General features: G+C 39.3%; 1 protein-coding gene across 1 annotated transcript in view; it reads right to left on the bottom strand.

Moving 5' to 3' along the window:
• EXOC4 (exocyst complex component 4) overlaps positions 1 to 18,880 on the bottom strand; it is a 558,486-nt gene that overhangs the window by 525,247 nt on the left and 14,359 nt on the right. The window contains exons 2-3 of the mRNA XM_075515833.1: positions 12,500 to 12,689; positions 9,157 to 9,351 (exon numbers count right to left, since the gene is read on the bottom strand). Of these exons, the coding sequence (XP_075371948.1) occupies positions 9,157 to 9,351; positions 12,500 to 12,689 (385 nt within the window). The remainder of the gene's footprint in view (positions 1 to 9,156; positions 9,352 to 12,499; positions 12,690 to 18,880) is intronic.

The raw sequence follows: 18,880 nt of genomic DNA on the forward strand, positions 1-18,880 counted from the left end.
TCTGTATAAATGATGTCTAAAACAATAGGGTCCTAATGCATTAAAGTAAAACATCAGGATTTTCCTTTTAATGCAAACCTTCAGTTTCCCAAATTGATTCTCTTGCTGTCTTCATGATGACATTTCAGGTCTTTTACATTCCCTGTGTCCCATCTCTTGGTTGTTAAAGGAATCTTTAACTCCTTTCAATTAGCTCTTCACCTCTTAATTTACTAACTTTTTTTAATTACAGAATTCATAAATTCACAAAAGGTAATATTAAACTGCAGTGCAAGACAACCATTGCCTCCTTCTCAAACACGCACACTGTCCCTACATCTTCATTTATGAGCTGTTCAGCGTAAGTCTTCCTCTAGGTCTAAATGACAATGTTTCTTCTATCAAACCATTTTGAAAGTTACTTGGTAGCATTATGCCAACTTTACGAGACATAATTCAGTTTACTTCAGTGGGAAACATCTGGGCTAAAATCACCGCAGATGTTTTAAATGCTTTACTAAAACCTCAATTTATTACACCTTTTCACCCACCATTCTCTAGCTTTAAAGCTGCATTTCAAAAATGCGGTCAGATTTATCTAGATTATTTTATATTGTCTCATAACCCAATCTATCTTCAACAATTTCTCTTGGTGTTTGTTCCAATATTTTACTATGGGCAGAATTATGTCTGTACAATCCAGAGTTTAAAAAAGAATTCATGGAAAGACCGGTGATTACCGGAAAAACATCTGCTGTATTCAAAGATAAAGTGATAAAAGTGTAAATGTCTCACAGAATATAGTCCACAGCATACCTTAATAATAAAAATTACAAACAACATCAATGGCAAAAGAAATATTAACCTGAAGGTATGAAATACTACCAGGTTCATGAGTTGAAAAGGATGCAAATGTAACCTAAACCACAAAACTCTCAAGCTGTTAGGAGGGCACTCCCAAGAAAGGATGCATCATTACATGGCGGGAGCAATTGCCTTGAGCAAAGAACTCCTCATCACTGCATCTACACTATAACCAGGAAGGATTAAATTCAATGTTCAGAAATGCCCGTTCCCAGAAGCATACATCATAATGTTACAGATGCCTCTCCCTTTATTATGGGCAGTGTCTGTCACATGTAAGCTGCAGCTTACTTTCACCATAAAAAGATGCTAGACACCTCTTCTCCACCTTCATTACAGCATGTTTTCTTATTTAATAAACTTTCATCAGCTTAAATGAATGGTTGTTATTAGTAGAGCTAACAGCCACACGATAATACTCTAGAGACGTATCAATGCTTGTTGGTGCATTAACTAAGAGCGGAGGAGCTGAGGTCAAGCACGTGTCAATGCAAATGAAGCAGTATTAGGCACTAACAGTTTAATGCAATAGACTGCCTCAGATAATGGAAATTACAGGATAAAAAGAATGAGATAAAGTTATTGATAAGTATACTGAGGGAAAAAATGATAAGATGTTTCAAAGGGAAAGAAACTCTCCACGTTCTAATGTCTTTAAACCTAGCCTAGCAAGTTTGCTTAAAAAAAAAAAAAAAAGAAGATCAGAAAACAGAATTTAAAGAGAAAAAAAAGAAAAAAAAGAGAAAGATACAGAAAAGAGGTGAAAATTGTTCTAACAATACATAGCACCAATGCGTCTCATACAAGGAACTTAGAAGTATTCTACCAAACTTATTTACTTAAGCTTTACAATGCTCCTTGAAGGCAGACAAATAATACTAATAAATCCTAGCATCTGAGTAAAGGTACAGTATTTTAAATGAATGAGCAGCAGACAGAAGAAAGCTCATGATTTCCGTGCTTATGTGTGAATCACTAGAACATATCCTATGCACACATCAACTTAACAAAAACAAAGCTGCCTTCTTTCTCATCCGTACCTCAGCCACACAGCTAACAGAAATCACGAGGTTTGCTCATCACTAAAACCTGATACAAACCAGTTCCTTTCAGCATGAACACTCATACACCTCAGTAGATAATCTGAAATGAGATACAATCCTTGAGATGTCAGCTTCTCAATTCTGTTTTCTAAAAGGCTTCTTTGTAATCAAGAAGGTCAACAATGACAAGACACAATGTCAGCTGGGGAAAGACTTCAAGGCAAGAACTATTGGGAAAATATTACTATTTTTACAATTCAGAAGGTAGAGAATTTCAAGCAGGGCCAAAATTTAAATTTTGTAATAAAAGCATTTCTACAGAATTCCAAAAAGTCTCTTATTTCCACTTACGGCATTAATTCCAAAATACAAAACTGTTTCACAGCAGTACCTGAATCCCAGCTCTGCAGTAAGAAATGCAGAAACAAAATGAAGGACTGTTTTTCCTGATTTTCATTGTTCCAGCTGAAAGGCAGACAGTAAATAAAACACATACCGAGAACAGCTTTGCAATTTTTTCTTTATTTCATTATTCCAGGGTACTTATAGTCTAAGAAGTCTGCTCACTACACAGTACTTTTAATTGAAAGACTCTCCTCGACCTATACTGAGGAAAGCCACAGGTAGCAGCTACTTTCAAGTAACAAAAATTAAAACTCTCAACAACTGTTCCCAGGGCTACAAACATCCAGTGATTTCTGGGAAGATGTTAATCGCTCCAAATGCCTTCGTAGAGGATTAACATGAAGTGCATAGAAAGGCAGGGGACACTGTTATCGAGTAGGACACACTTGTTACGGGATGAGCAAGAAGAGGCCAAATATGCACGTGTGTACACACACAGAGCAATATCCTCTCTTTGCTCCTGAGAAAACATTTCAATATTTTAAGCTCCTTGTTTGACTCCCACTTCCCACAGCAAGTGAGGTTCCTTGTCCTCATACACTGTTCTCCAAAATATCTTTACCCATGCTTAGTCTCCTCTCCATTTCCTTTTCCTATGCCACCTCTCCCTTCTGGCTGGCTCGGTAGCTTTATGTTCATTTTTGCACAGCATTTCCACTTATTAAAATGTCGTCAACTTCTGACTGTGTTCTCACCCACTAAGTAGCCCAGTTGTGTTGTAAAGCCCTGCAGTTAAAAAAAAATAAACACTTTTTTGTAAAATGCTTTGGCATGCTGACAACGGAGCTGGTCAGCAGCTCTAGTTTAGACTGGTATGTTCCTGATATAAAAGGTTAGATTTCACAACAAAGTAATGCTCTTCAAAAAATTAACCCAATACAGTTCTTACAATCTATGGAGCTGAGCAAAAACACATTTAATGCATCATAAGGATGCCGGTGGTGAAGTCAGTCTGCTTTAACTATGCTGCATCAGCACAACTGAAAATGACCTGATTTACCTGCAAACCAATCTCCTCTCCTGTACAGCTGGATGCCGCGCCAAGTACATTTAATTGAATACAACAACAATAACAGCCACTAGCTCGACTCTAGAAACTGAACAAACTGGCAACAATGCAAATTTGCAGTAAGAAAGTGGTCAGCTCTGAGAAAAGCCTGATGCTATTATCCACTTCAGAAAGCAGAGCAGAAGACATAGATTATTCTTTCCCTGACATAAGGAAACTGAAATAGAAGTCCTTAACATTGAAAAAGAAAGAAAAGTAGGTGTTGGAGCGTTCCCTAGCCTACTTCTTGAGAAACAAATTACTGGCACTTCAGCTTTGTATTTCCTGGGACAAAGACAGGCAGGCTAAAGGAGAAGGATGTGCTCATGAGTAAAACACACATGCACATCAGTTCCTAGATCTGCAACACAAGGAAGTGTGAAGTTAAACTTCAGTGAAGACTAGTCAGAGGGCTCCATACTTCCTTCTTTCCACCTTCATTCCTCCTTCTTGGTGTCCTCCTAATAAAAAAAAATTTCAACTGGAAATAGCAGTTATCCTCACTCCTATCCTATGGATATATTTCTGCACTTGCATGGAGTTTTGTTACTTGACACAATCCCACCCCAAAGGAACTGTAGTCCCGCACTAATAAATCAAGTTCAGAGTAAGTGTTTCATGGTCTATTGGAATTAAAAGATTTTTTTAAAAACTCTGTATACTTTGACAAAGTAGTAATAGTTCATTAAAATTGCAAAGCTAGACACATAAAAGCCAGGAAATGCAAAGAAAGTAGCCTAAGCAATTTTCATTTAATCTTGTTATGATACGACCTTTAATTACTTGATTCAACAACATTTCTTCCTTCAACTGTTTTTAGCATTTCATCTCTTAGATTATTTAAACAAATGGTAAATATTAATTTCTCCCTATGGGTACCTCATGGGTCAACAGTAGAGCCAGAACAATTAGATCAACACCACAGACCTCTACGATACTTGACTTAATTAAGTAACCCGCTAGGCAGAGCGTACTGCCCTTTAATACACAGCCCAGTGCCGGGGGAGACCAGACACGGAACTGCTTCCTCCAAGCAAGAATCCTTCTGTCCTTGCCCACCGCTGTCCATCCTGCTGTGTGCCTTCTCCTTCAAGTTCTGGCTTGGCTATAGTGTTGTGTAGCCCATCTAAAACATCTTTTCCAGAAGAATTTGATTCCTGCCTTCCAGCAATCAAGCTCATGCTTCCAGGCCAAGTGCTAGCTATGCCCCCAACTCCAACTTGCCTCTGCCGCCAGCTCCGCTGCTCTCCCTTTTGGGGACTGCCCACTGCCTTTTCTTAGGAAGCTGCTTCTGCATCAGAATTCCCCTCTCAGCACCTGATCACAGAATCATTTAGGTTGGAAAAGACCTTTAAGATCATTGAGTCCAACTGTTAACCTAACACTGCCAAGTCTACCACTACACCATGTCCCTGAGCACCACATCTACACGGCTTTTAAATACCTCCAGGGATGGTGACTCCACCACTTCCCTGGGCAGCCTGTTCCAGTGCTTGGTAACCCTTTCGGTGAAGAAATTTTTCCTAATATCCAACCTAAACCTCCCCTGATGCGACTTGAGGCCATTTCCTCTTGTCCTATCACTTGTTACTTGGGAGAAGAGATGGACACTCACCTCACTGCAACCTCCTTTCAGGCAGTTGTAGAGAGTCATAAGGTCTCCCCTCAGCCTCCTTTTTATGTTTTATGTTTAACAGAAAATACACACACGTGTGTGCATGTGCACTCTGCCACATAAAAGTGAATGTTACTTTTAGCAATTTAGTGTGTGAAAAAACAGATCCTTTACAGAAAAACATACAAACTCATACTTTAAAAAAAGCATATAGAGAAACTGAAAGTAACTGAAATGTATTCAGTCTCAAACAGGAGTTCTATCTGTTTCGGACCCTCCTGATTTCTCCAAAGCTTCACAATTCAAACGAGTTTGGAACTAGGCTCTTTTAACACAACCTGTTCAAGGTGCAATTACAGAACAGCAAACCTGATCCTGCCGGCTCACCAGAGTGTGTATTATCAAGATGCTGGAGGAACACAGAACGTGAATACGTGATATTTGAAGCTCATCCATGCTACTCTACATGGATACAGAACCAAAAACGAAAAAGCTGCCACTTAAAAATTTTAACTTCATACAAATGTAAGCTGTCACAAAATACCTTTGTATTGTGTTCATACTACTGGGAAAAGCTGCCATTCTTTTATTAACAATTCTTCACAGCATTACTCAGTCATTGCACATTAGAACCAGCAGCTGGAGAGTTTTGAGTGATAATGAAACCTGTAACAAGCCATCTTCGTCCGTCTTTTCCAAACAATAAGGGAATTAAAATTTCAATTTAAATGCAGAGGTTTGAAACACGCTTCAGTGGCGAAATTACTTCAATTAATGTGAGTGGAATACAAAGAACAGACTGCAGAAATGTGATGCAGCAACCAGAAATTATACCATTAGAGTGCTTGCATCAACCTAACGCAACGACTGCAAAGGTCTAATTTCAACTGTACATATCACAAGGCTACAGGCAACAATATTAATCAGTGCTCCAATTTCAATGTGAGGGATACAAGCTCCTTGTCAGATCACTTTGGGCTTTTTATAATCCATGAGCATCTGTTTACCTTGAGGAATGAAACAAAAGGACAGAGAGATCTATATACACTCTGCATCCCTGACAGTTTAGTAATTATTTTACATAATATTCATATCATATAAAAGTAGAAAGACATTATCCTGCAGCCAGTGAGTGATTACAACATCACAGTCTTGCAGAGGCAGCGTTAACAGAAGATGGCAAAAGCCAATGAGCCTACAATGATTTTTGTCTATGAAAAAGCTCCAAATGCAGGTAGGTTACTATTTCTTGATTACAGGTACACTTGTCTTCAAATGAGAATTGCAAATGTCAATGAACGGCTGAAATAGTGTGTTCAATTTTCACTTGAGGTGTCTCTGCATTCCTTGACATATTAAAAAAAAAAAAAAAAAAAAACAACAACCCTCATAGTTGCTTTTTATATCATTATCATTTGGTTTCTTATATAGATACTCTATTCTGGGAAAAAAACAACCAAACAATAAAAAACAGCATGGTATACTACAGAAGTTCGTACTTCAGTGACGTTTAATATTGGCTCTACCTCATAGCCTTGGGCAACCTTACCTACACACACACGTATGTGTGTATGTATATAAGCATATAAATAAAAAAAACTGCACACACAGTATGTTGCAAACCAATAAGATATCACAAACACACATACTGCAAGCCATTTCTGAAGCATATTATATGATAAATCCTAATTATTGTTACTTTTCTTCTTACACTTCCTATCTTATATTCCAGATAGGAAATGAATTACTTTTCTGGAATTTCCTTCTGAAAAGAACTTTTTTGGATTTAAAAAACCAACCAGCCAACCAACCAAAATATAAACACCAAACCAAGCAAACTGGCAAGTCCATCAGTAAAAGAAAGCACCAACATTTCAATTAATACTGAAGTTAACTCTGAATACCGTGTTTTTCCCCCTACACTGAACACACTTAATTTACATCTACTTCTTTCTCTCTCATAATTGAAAATATCAGACAAACACCACACTCCAATCTCCTCTATCAGAAACCTGACAAAAATTTTGGCAAAACCTGACTGCAGTCTTCTCATTTACGCTGCCTCAAGTCATTGCATTGCTGATCTGTTTTCAGGAATTCGAAAGGTTTTACGTAACATTTTATAAAGTATCATCAAAATTTCACTCTACATTACACAACAGAAATGGATACATTACCCACCCCAGATGGCTTACAATACAGTGGGAAAGTTGTAAGACAATAATTCATATTAGAAGGACAGTGTGAGTCTAAGGAGAATAAGATTGAGAGGGCTCCTGGAAGATGGTTTTAGAAAGGAAGAAAGGGAAAATTGTGACCAGATTATAGAAAGATGATTGCACCTGGTGTGGCATGAAAACAGAGCATGAGCAACAGAAGAAACCAGGACAGTGACAGCAGAGTGAAATCAGAAAAGAGGATGTGACAGCAACAACAAAAATCCAGATAGGGTTACATATGGCATCAGAGAAAGGGATGCGAAGACTGACGTCGAACTGTTGAAAATGTTTCAGATGGAACAAGGTAAGTTTTAGAGAGCCGTATTTAAGGTAAAATGAGATAAAACAGAAAGAAGGAAATTAAAGTTCAAGTCTGGGCTCTAGGAATATGAGATGACAACACTAAGACTTCCAGCTCTTTATCCTGTTAAATAATGACTTATTAAAAAGAAGTGAAGAGGCACAGCGAAGAGAAATACAAAGGATAGTAAAGTTGAAAAAAAAACAGTAACAAAGGAAGGTAATGAAAAGATTTCCTTAAAGGCATTCTCTGGCAAACACAAAGAGGAACATGAACAGACATACTTCTTTTGCCTTCACTTTTGAACCACAGACTGCTTAAGGTTGGAAAGGACCTCTAGAGAACATGGAATCCACTGCTCAGGCATGGTCACCCAGAGCCAGTTGCCTAGGAGCCCGTCCAGTTTGTTTCTGAAAATTTTCCACGGATGGAGACTCCACAACCTCTCTGGGCAGCCTGTTCCGGTGTTCCAACCATCCTTACAGTAAAAAAGTGTTTTCTTAGGTTCAGACATAATTGCCTATGTTTCAATCTGTGTCCATTGCCTCTTCTCCTGTCACTGACCACCGCTGAGAATAGTCTGGCTCTGTTTTCTTTGTACGCTCCCATCAGATTTTTATAACCATTAATAAGATCTCCCTGAGGTTTCTCTTCTCTAAGTGAATGAGTCTCAGCTCTCTCAGCCTCTCCTTATATGTGAGATACTCCTGCCCCTTAACCATCTCTGTGACCCTTCACTAGGCTCGATTCAGTAACTCCATCTCTCTCTTGTACTGGAGAGCCCAGAACTGGACTCAGCACTCCACATGTCAGGACTGAGTAGAGGGGAAGGATCACCTCCCTTCTAAAGTTTTTAAGTACTGGTAGAAGACAGTTCCAGGAAAGAAAGGACTGAAGCCTGGTGAGGAAGTGTGCTTGTTAAGTTTAGAAACAAAAGAAAAATAAAAAAGATTGTTATTAGAGAAGTTCAGGAAACTTCTACCTCCACCACAAGACTGGAATTGAAAGGTATGCTTACAAAAGAGATGGAACTGAAAAGGAAAAACACTTGAAGGGAGGGAGAGAAAAGATGAAAAAAGAGATGGAAATAAGTAGAAAGGATTAAGAGTCCTGGTAAAAGACCTAGAGGAAGACAATGACAGGCAAACACACCTAAATGGTGAAAGAAAGTCTCCCCTCTGAATAATGATTGAAGTTGTGAGTGCGTTCTGGGAGATGAAATAGGAGAGAAACAGGATAGTTCATCCATAACAAAAATGGTTTTGAAATAATTGAGAAGATCTAAGGAAACAAGATGATACAGGCAGGTGTCTGGGAAATTAATTTTAAAATAAAGCACCAGGTTACAAAAGCAGAAGGAAATCCCATGTGCGGATCAAATGGGTAAAGAACTAGATGGTTACACAAAGCATCAGGATCAGGACAAGAAAACAGGTAAAGATGGCTCTGAAAGACAAGAGCTACCCAAACAGGACGGGAGATGGTGACCCTAAGTCCAGTCAGGAAGGATCAAAACAAAACCAAACAGAAATTCCAGTACAAGAAAGCAGGAAATGACAAAAGAAGAAACTAAGCAGGCAAACAAAGCACACAGATGGCAGATCTGTCGGCAGACGATCAGACAGCTGACCAGTGTGTTGTTTCTGGTGGGTACTGGCCCAGCATGAGGTACCACATCTTACCAGCATGTCTGTTGCGTTGAGGTAGTGCTTGCTGGCCATGCACTGTTCCAGCTTCTGAGGCACTTGCTTGATGTTCTCTATCTCATCCAGCAAATTCAGGACATGTTTGTGCTCAATCCCCTCAATCCACAGCTTGCGCAACTCATCTCGCTTGCAATGCAGCAGCATCTTGCATGATAGCAGATTCTCCTTCACCTACAAGCGACATGTCAAAAGATTAATTAAATCTGTCCCTGTAACTGGCGCTTCTAACACAGATCAGCCCTTTCCCACATTTACTTTACTAGGAATTCCAAAAATATCACAAGACTATAACCAAATCCAAGTTCCTTAGAATTTCTGGTTATTCCTTTGGCTGAAGGGAAACATACAGTACCATACAAACAGGAAATGCTTTCATAGTCAAATGTTTTTTAGTACAAGTTTTGTAGCACTAGTGAAAATTTAACTGAACTATTGTAACGTGAACAAATGCAGGATCCTATTAACCATGACCAAAGACTTATTTGCACATTTTCCAAAAATCAATTCAGTATTTTGGCATACAGCAAGAATCCAATTTTCAGTGAAAGCAAATAAGCCACTACTAATTTTTCTGCTGTAAACATTTTCCATCTGCCTATTAAATCTTTTGGCACGTCTCCTCCTTTCTTCAAGTTTGGTGTCCATTTCTTGAAACCTGACTGTCTAAGAGTACAACCATTTTCCTAATGCCTCGAGAATTTTTTTTTGTAAGAGATATGGTTTCATCAGAACAAACAGCAGTTAAGATACAGTTCAATTCAGCATTTCCATTATTTATCAAGGCTGTTACATCACCCAGAGAAACACCTTGGTGTTTGCCATTCAGTTTGTTTTCGAGCCTCATGCCATCCTCTCTAACTGGCAAAGTCTCTACTATTCTACCCCATGTGGGAAACATCACAAGTTTTCCTTCTCCATTCTTTCTGCTCAGACACACAGCCTGCATTCCTTGCTTTCAGGTTCTCCCAATATCCTCCGGAAAGGTCAGTATAACCTAGCTTTACTTGCATAATGCAAATCAATAATACATATTAAAATGTGGAAGCAATTAACAACACAGCTTCGCACATTGCTTTCACACTACTCTTGTTTTTGTGATAAGTTATGAATACTTAGGGTCCAACCTTTTCTCAGGCTGAACTCTCACTGAATTACACATGAAGAGAGACTCTCAGAAGTAGGCCCTTCAATTTATTTTTAAATAATGAGCCTTCAAAGCACTCCAGAAATCCCACTTCAGCTGCACATTCTCCTACCTTGTCCATCTAAAGGCAGTTTAAAAAAATACATATGACACACATAGATGGACCAAAATACAGACAATAACAGTAACAGTAAATAACAATAGCTACATAAGACAGCCTCCATCCAGAGTCAGAAGAGACTAAGATTGCAATACAATAACATTGCACTCTGAAATGTCCTTCTGAAAAGAGTAACGTAGAAAAATCCTCAGCCAACAGAAAAGCTAATGTAAGAGTGTCATAACTTGTTGCAAAAGCAGAGGCACACTAAAATGCATAGAGAGTTCATTTCAGACTTAATCCCTGTTCAATACCTTAATTTAAAATGTTTCACTGACCTAGCACACCATCATCAGTGGACTGTTACACAGAGCCAAATTAGGTCAGCAAAACAATCGTGGGGCTAGAAGGAATCTCACAAGACATTCCTACTCCTGTCCTTGCAAGAAAGAAGATCAACTGTATCTACATTTGGGAGCAGGGGAAGGAATGAACAGCAAGTCTTTAAGAAAGAATCTCCCCTTGGTAGGCCAAATTGTTTCTACTTTATAATTCAGTTTTATAGTGGTAACACCTCTAAAGCTAGATTCAAAACTAAGCCTTTCCCAACAGGAATTCATACAAGAATTGACTACAAAAGGTAGATACACAGAGGGATCTGGACTATCTTTCACTTCCACAATTCCTAATGCGAGCAAACGCCTTTGCGATCATCCACCGTCCATAAGAGGGGAACATCAAAATAAAGTCTGATAGCATAACACAGATTGATGACAAACCAGATCTGGGGCCTCCCATTAGATTAGGTCAAAGCTACTTCAATACATATTGACCAAAACTAATAAGAAAACTTAAATATCAAAAGGTCCTTCACCTTTACAGTCATTCTTCTAGGCGGGACCAAAAGGTCACACCCCTGTATGTTTGGTTTGACCTCTGCAAAGCTTAGTAGACTGTGTGAAAATAGGCCACTGGCTACAGTTTATTTCAAATTTAGTGCAATTGATCTCTGCTTTCAAAGTGATGAGCTTTGTACATAAATCCTAGAATGAACTCTTACCCTTGGAAAGCATCAGAATGGTCTCATTTTCTTTGAAAATGCTAAATGAATTTTGAAAGCCAGAAGGGTCAGTACATAGCCCCAAAAGGGTGAAAGCCTACTGCTCCTAAAGCACAGCTGTGAAAGGTTTTAGGATCAGACCTCCACAGAGCCAGGGGAAAAAAACGGAATAAATTTGGTGCCTAGTTTGTAAAGTTTAGGTATAGCAAATTACACAGGAAGTAAAAGCTAGGACAGGAGTCCAAAGAACTAATCTATCACTGCAGGGAGAGAGCAGATGGAACAAGTCCACAACAAAGAGTGCCAGAATTATTTACTGGCACGCTACCGAAGTGTGAGCACTCAAAATACAGAAAGATACGGGGGCACAGAGTTCATGTACATTCACACAACAGAACTGAGTTTGGAAATAGCACCAAAATTCATATTCTCTGAGCGAAAAGCAAGCTGATGAATCACCCAGACTATTTCGGAGGTGGTTGGAGGCCAACATATCAAAACATGAACAGATTAGATGGAAAGGTGTTAGCTTAGCAGCCCTTGGACTTGAAAAAACCTGATAGCAACATGTCCAGACAATAAATGAACAGGGGGCACTGCAAAGCTTTGTGCTTCATATCCACCTCTCATTTTGCTTTTTAATTACTTGTGTTCTCAAACAACAGAGAGAGATCCTATGGAAAACATGTTGCTAGTAAGACATAGCCTGCAGCCACTGTATTAGGACTGGATGGTCTGCTCCTAGCCACACCACAGAGCGACTTGAAAATCAGGCCTAGTTCAGAATTAGTGGGTAACAGTGCTTCTCAATTCAATTTTTAGTTCAGTTCAGAACAATGACAAGTAGCTGGGAAAAGAGAGGGAGAAATAAAAGGTTAAAATGGGAGCTTACAACATTACACTACCAATAAAAGGACAGTACACAGGAAAAAGCAAGAGTTGCACAGATTTGTACCCAGAGTACACGCTATCGAGCGGATGCAAACACAGAAACACACGCAAAGCTAAACTTCACCTGTTTGATCTTATTGCGCGAGTTGGTGATGCGCTCTGTGATGCTCTGGTACGTGCGGATGGCAGTGGTGAGCTCGGTGTAGTGCTGGACGATGAGTTCATCCAAATCCCGGTCACATTTCTCATAAGCTTCTTCCAGGCGGCCTTTCTCAGTCTCTCGGTCCTCAACATCATCACTGGTAGATAAAGTCCTAAGGACAAAAAGATTACAAGAAGAGAGATATTTTGAAATTATCTATAAGGACAGAAAGCCTTTGCCTAAAAAACGCACTACCTACCGCAAACTAATCACTCTTATTAGTCCATACACTTCATTGAGTGAAGTTTAATTCTGGTAAACGTGTCTGTCTGGTGTTCAGTAGAGAATGATGTACTTCAAGAAAACAAACACACATAAATATTGTGGTTTATTACTTCCCCAATTTTCAGATGATCTGAAGCTTTTTTACTACATTATTGGATTTATGAAAAGGGAAAGTTATCTGTTAGTTATCGTATTTCCAGAGAGTCATTAATATGGGCACAGCGTAACATATGAAATATATCCTGATTTATTACTTACAAAGAACTATAAAGAAGAAATTCTACTTTAGACTCAGGGACCAGTGCAACTATTTGTTAGGAGTGTTGCAGTTACTACTACTTACCTGCCAAAAGTACACTAGGGATATCACAAGTACATAGAAAAATCCATCAAAAGCCTACCCATGCCTTCCAATAGGCAATCTGTTTTCAAACATACACCAGTACAGCAAAGAAGTGTCATGGGCCCTTATTTCCTCCCCTCATTTATTTTAACCTCCAAGTAACATCATCTAGCAAGATTTTTAATTTTTCTTTTTTTTTTTTTTTTTTTTTTTAAATCAATGAAGTTTGAGATTCCAACAAAACTGTTGAAAATTTAATGAAACTGGCACAGGAGACAGAATTTTCTTGCTGTCACTCCAAATTTCTGAGATTTACTCAAGAATCAATACAACCTTCTCTTTCTCCCTCTCTCTTCACCCCGCTCACCCCCTCGAGACCCATCCTGCCACTGGATCCAGAAGCCCATACCTGGAATGACTCGATCACACTACCACAAAGACCCAGGAGACAGCAACAGCCAAAAAGACATATTCCTATCTTCTACAGTAGGTAGCACACAAAAAGTTGGTTTCTGCAAAAAAGTCATCCTGAATTTTCCTCTTCCTTTATGCTTGGAAGGGTAGCTATGGTCCGTACAGGTTTCTGTTTTAAATCAGCAATACAGACATTGAAAACTGTATACTTCATAGTGAAAAAGAGAAAACTCATTTAGGATCAGTTATAGTAGTTATGACCTAAACACTGGTATATCACAACCTTAAGAACCAGCAGGGATGAATTCTGTAGCTCTGCTGACAATTTCTGAAGCACTTTAAAGAACTTATGATGAGAAAATAAGAGGGAAATAAAGATATTTAAAAAAAAAAAAAATCACTGCACACAAACTGTTTTGGATCATATGGATGAACATCAAGAAACAACCACAACTTTCACAGAAATCCAAAGCATCTACTTGCTGAAAGTGAGATGCCTTTAAAAATACAACCAGTAGAGCATGAACATGTGGAGACCATTATTTCATTTAAATCACAGAAGTTTAGGCCTCTGAACTGAACTGAGGCACCAGTTTAAGATGGTATGCATGCTACACTGAAAGAGTATAAAAATAGTAAGAGACTAGAACAGCCATTGTTTCCAACCCTGAAGACTGTAAAAAAATACACCGCCAGAAGTAAGAGAGAACTTCTTGAGGTTTTTCTGGATTTCTTCAGCTATTTGTGTGGAAAAGGTCAAATAGTTGGAAGAGGACAAAAAACCCACTGCTGAACACTGCTGCTGCTCTCTGCTACCACAACGGCTTTCACTTTGGATTTGTTAAAGCAACGAGGTCCAGTCAAACTAAAACCAGTATCTCCTGCTGTCAAGTAAGAAAGAAAATATCAATTTTTCTTGCAATAACAGTCACTTGTCCTCTACAGTAAAAGTTAGAAGGTAAGCGAGCACATCATTGAAAAATAACAAAGGAGCGAAACCTATTTCCTTATGGTTTATTTAAGAGTATCTTCAATGACAACAAGCAGGACACAAGAAGGGTTAGTATTTGATAGATTTTTCTGAATTCTCCAATACCATTAGGAAAGTGGTAGGAACTCAAGTGCAAAAGCTCTTCTCAAATAAATGTAAACAAAGAACTTGACTCAAACATACAAGAAATGCTCCCTCTCTCTCAGAAAGTGGAGAGAGATATACCCCAAACTTCCAGTTCACTACTCTTTCTTCCCTTCAAAGAAAAACAACAGGCTGTACCACCTACTCAAGGCCTCCATCTTAAACAAGAAAAAAAAAAGCCATTTCACAAGGGATCACGATCCCAGAAAGAGCAGCTAAGAAAACTCAAGTGAGCAAGGAAATCTGTACTACCATATGGAACACGGCATGAGAGGAGGACAGGAGCACACGCACACTTGTCCTACTCAACTACCAAGGAGGACAGAGGAATTACAGCCAAAATATATCCTACAACACCCAAAAAGATGACAACATACCCAAGTGACATATTTTACTTTACACAGTTTTAACACTCCTTTTCACTTTCAGGTGGCAGTGGCAGAAGACCGTAACAGATACCACATGGAAATGAGAAGAAGAGATCCTCTTTCTTTTGTTATGCCTCAGACTATCAGCGTGGGTGCCTCACGCCCTCCTCCCCGTCCCCAAATACCAAGAGTTGCACATTTTACAGGGGATGCAGGTGCTCCTCTCCTCTTGCACAAAGAGCACGCAAAGACGAGGACCCCCCTTCCCATTCCACTGACAGTGTAACTTCTTCCAATGCGTCACATTTCTTTGTAGCGTTTCAAGTTCCATGCTTCAAGGTAGCTACGGAAACAGGAATGCTTTCTAATGTTATCACATTAATATTCTACTCCCAAATATTCTTAGCTGTGCCTTAAACCATATTTTCACAAAAAAAAAATATATTTTTCTTAATTTGTACTGTATGCAAAGCACTTTGATATCATGCAAAAAGGACGTGGAAAGTAAGAACAGTAGTACAGCAGTTTGAAAATAAGCCTGCAATTAAGAAATCCGGGTTACAGCCTCTGCTCTACCGCAGGTGTCTGACATCGCGCTTACAGCTCCCCCACATTGCAGACTGCATCTTGACACTGGAGCGTGAGCTACACGCAGCTCGTAGCTACTACAGACTCCTGATGTAAATATCTGCATTTCAGTGGAATGGGCTGAGCAGGCAGATCTGTGTCCTTGTGGTCCAGTTTCTCTTTCTCACCTGGGGAATACGCAGCACTGGTTCCTCAAACAAGTGAGCTGCGATTACATGCACCAAGTACTACTGAAACACTCAACGCTGTTAGCAGAGGTCATGTAAACACTTCAGCCAAAGTAACATATGAAGATGCGCTAGAAAACAACGCTAAGCATACAGTTAATGCAACAGTATTAAACATACAGTACGTGTGAGACGCAGTGAAGTTTAGCTTCATGCTATAATAGACTAATAGAAAGCACGTGGAAGAATGTGTTTGGCAGTAAATCTTCCTCCATTAAGAGCTCTTGCAGATGAATACATTTCCTTTGTGAAGAACTGCTTATTTTTGGTAGAAGAATGTTCTTCAGCACAGTTACACTGGACACGAACGTATATCGTTTTTAGGAATTGACATATTGTTTGAGTTTGAAGCTGAACAATATTGCTTGTCTCGGTAGTTAATGAAAACATCGATTCTCCCTAAGCTGCATTATGGATTGCAGGAGAATCGTGGATCGCTACAATGTAGAAGCGGAACCAAATTGGCCTATATCACAGACCAGAAAAGGTTCTCGTTTTAATTAAACAAAATTCAATTTCAAAATTCTTGATTTGCCAAAGCAGTTCAAGCTCTGGCTTGAATCCATGTGCACTGCCAGTAGTTTGTTACAAAAGCTGAAGATCTTCCTCCGAGGCTAAGACTATGTCACTCTAATGTCAGAGCATTTCAGAAGCCTCTTCTACTGCTTCAGCAAGTTCCTGCCCAACTTAGGCTTCCTAAAAATATGGATGTGACTGGAAGTTGTTAAGTAAATTCAAACCGTGCTGCCCAATTGTTTTTGTCCTCGTAATTTAGTTTAACTTGCCCTTTATCGGAAAAATATTTTTTGTTAAAAACACTAGACATTTGCACAGCCAAAACACAGATGTTTATGAAGCTCGAAAGAGAGGTCACAACAGGACCTGTATCTTAGAAACCACAAAACATGTCGAGAGAAGGACAAAGCTAGTATAGCTGGAAATCAGAAACCTTTGTGAGATACAACAAGTTTATTCCTACTGAAGGGATATAATGGCAACGTCTTAACTAAAAGTTATCAATTTTAGTTGTCATTTTGCCATTTGTCTGCTTAGATATAGAACCTACATTTGCTGCCACCTTCAGCAAAATTAAGATGGCTTTAGGGAGGAAAAAACAGCCCATCTGGCTGAGCACTTGTCGTGGTTTAGCCCCAGCACCTTCTCACACAAAAGTGTGAGTCTAAACTCCAAAGATCTCATCTTTCAAACCCACAACACAGCCAGTACTAGCATGAAAATATTGCCAACCCATATTAAAAAGAAGAGTAATGGGAATACAGAGGTCTCAAAGCTCCAGTCCATCCAACCTGACTTCAGGAACCTCAGCAGCACATGCTGGGAACTTAGTTGCCAATTACATCTTTTTCTACACTTAGAGTTCTCTGAAAAATGAGCTTAATACGCAGCGGTAGCCCAGACTCCAACAAGATGAGAGCAAGACAAATGAATCGCTCTGCTGCTGTATAAAACCTTACTATGCTCATACTTGCAGTGATGTGTGCAGTTCTGGTCTCCTCTCTCTTCTGTTGCCCTTGGAAGGGCAATTAAAACAACAGAGGGGATGAAGCAGCTGTTCTCTGCAGAGATGCTAAGGCCAAGATTCTTCAGTTTGGAAAAGAAAAGGCTGAAAGGAGATATGACTGAGGTCTGCAGAAGTCAGAAACGAGATGAATAATGTAAATGCAAAACAGTTTTTCACCAAATCATGCACTACTAGAACTAGTGGTGCTTGTTGAAACTAGCAGGAGATCAGGTTAGAAAAGGATGAAGCACACTTACGCTGTAGGTAGTGAACTCCTGAACCTTGCTGCAGGATTTGAGGCTCATAGCATCAGCAGGTTCAGAAAAAGGACTTAAATGTACTCACAGACAACAGGTCAAAAACAAATACTGAAAGAAACTAGCTGGAATGTATTCTCTAACATCTCTAACTCAACAACTGCAGACAGCAGGGAAATATAGAGGCACTGGACACCAACGAGTGGCCAGGCCTGCATCAGCTCTCTAGCATTTGGTATTGCCACTGTTGCAGACAAACTACAAGGCTGGAGGAACCATTAATCTGCCTCAGTAGAGCATCTCTTCAGTCTTATCCTCTGGAAGACTCCAGTAATTTACACCACCTAAAGCTGAGTAATGTTTTGGAGGTGATGTTACCCAACTCCTGCGCACCTACACACAAACACACACAGAGTAAAGTGCCAACATGGGGCCTTCCCTTCACCTTACCAGGATATTTCAGCATCCAAACCTGCAAGAAGACAAGACAACCATGATCCATCCTTGCAGAGTTCCAGGTGAAACCACTGTGCTGTCAGGCAGCAAGAGGCAGGAGAAAGGAAGAGTTCCGGACTTTGGCAAAACACTGCTTTGTACATCCCAGGGATGTGCTCACCAAGGACAAGACCGTGTGAACACACCGTTACATATTTTTCCAGCCTGTGATCCTAACCTGCAAGACCTGAACTCAATGGAAGTTTCAGGCTCAGTCAACTGCCATGTTCCAAGATTCCCAGCTGGCTCTGTCAGATACACCAACTGGGAAATCTTCCCAGAATTAACACCTGTATTGGGAACCTCTCGTTTTCTTTAATTACCTGTTTTGGGAAAATATCGTAGAAACAAGCATCACTAAAAATATCATACTCATCATTTTGACCAGAAAAATTTACCTTTATTTACAGCCCTTTAGTCTGTTCTAGTTTAAAACATTAAAAGGACTGCTTACTACGCCAAAAGGGATAAATAATTCTACAACAAAGAATTTAAGACTAATAAGTGTTTTTTCCCCTCCACCCACATGAGTTTGCCTTAAATACCTGTAGATTATTTCTTTGTGACTAGGATAAAAGCTTAAATCACAACCCAAGATCCAAATAGAGAAAAGCAACATCAGAGACTGCTTTTTCATTTATTTTACTGAAAGATAAAGTTTCAAGAAGGATTTCAGAAGGATAAAGTTTGGTTTCAGAAGTTTCAGAAGGGTAAGGTTTTGGTTTTAGG

The sequence above is a fragment of the Mycteria americana genome, chromosome 1 (assembly GCF_035582795.1).
Source record: "Mycteria americana isolate JAX WOST 10 ecotype Jacksonville Zoo and Gardens chromosome 1, USCA_MyAme_1.0, whole genome shotgun sequence".
Lineage (NCBI taxonomy): Eukaryota > Metazoa > Chordata > Aves > Ciconiiformes > Ciconiidae > Mycteria > Mycteria americana.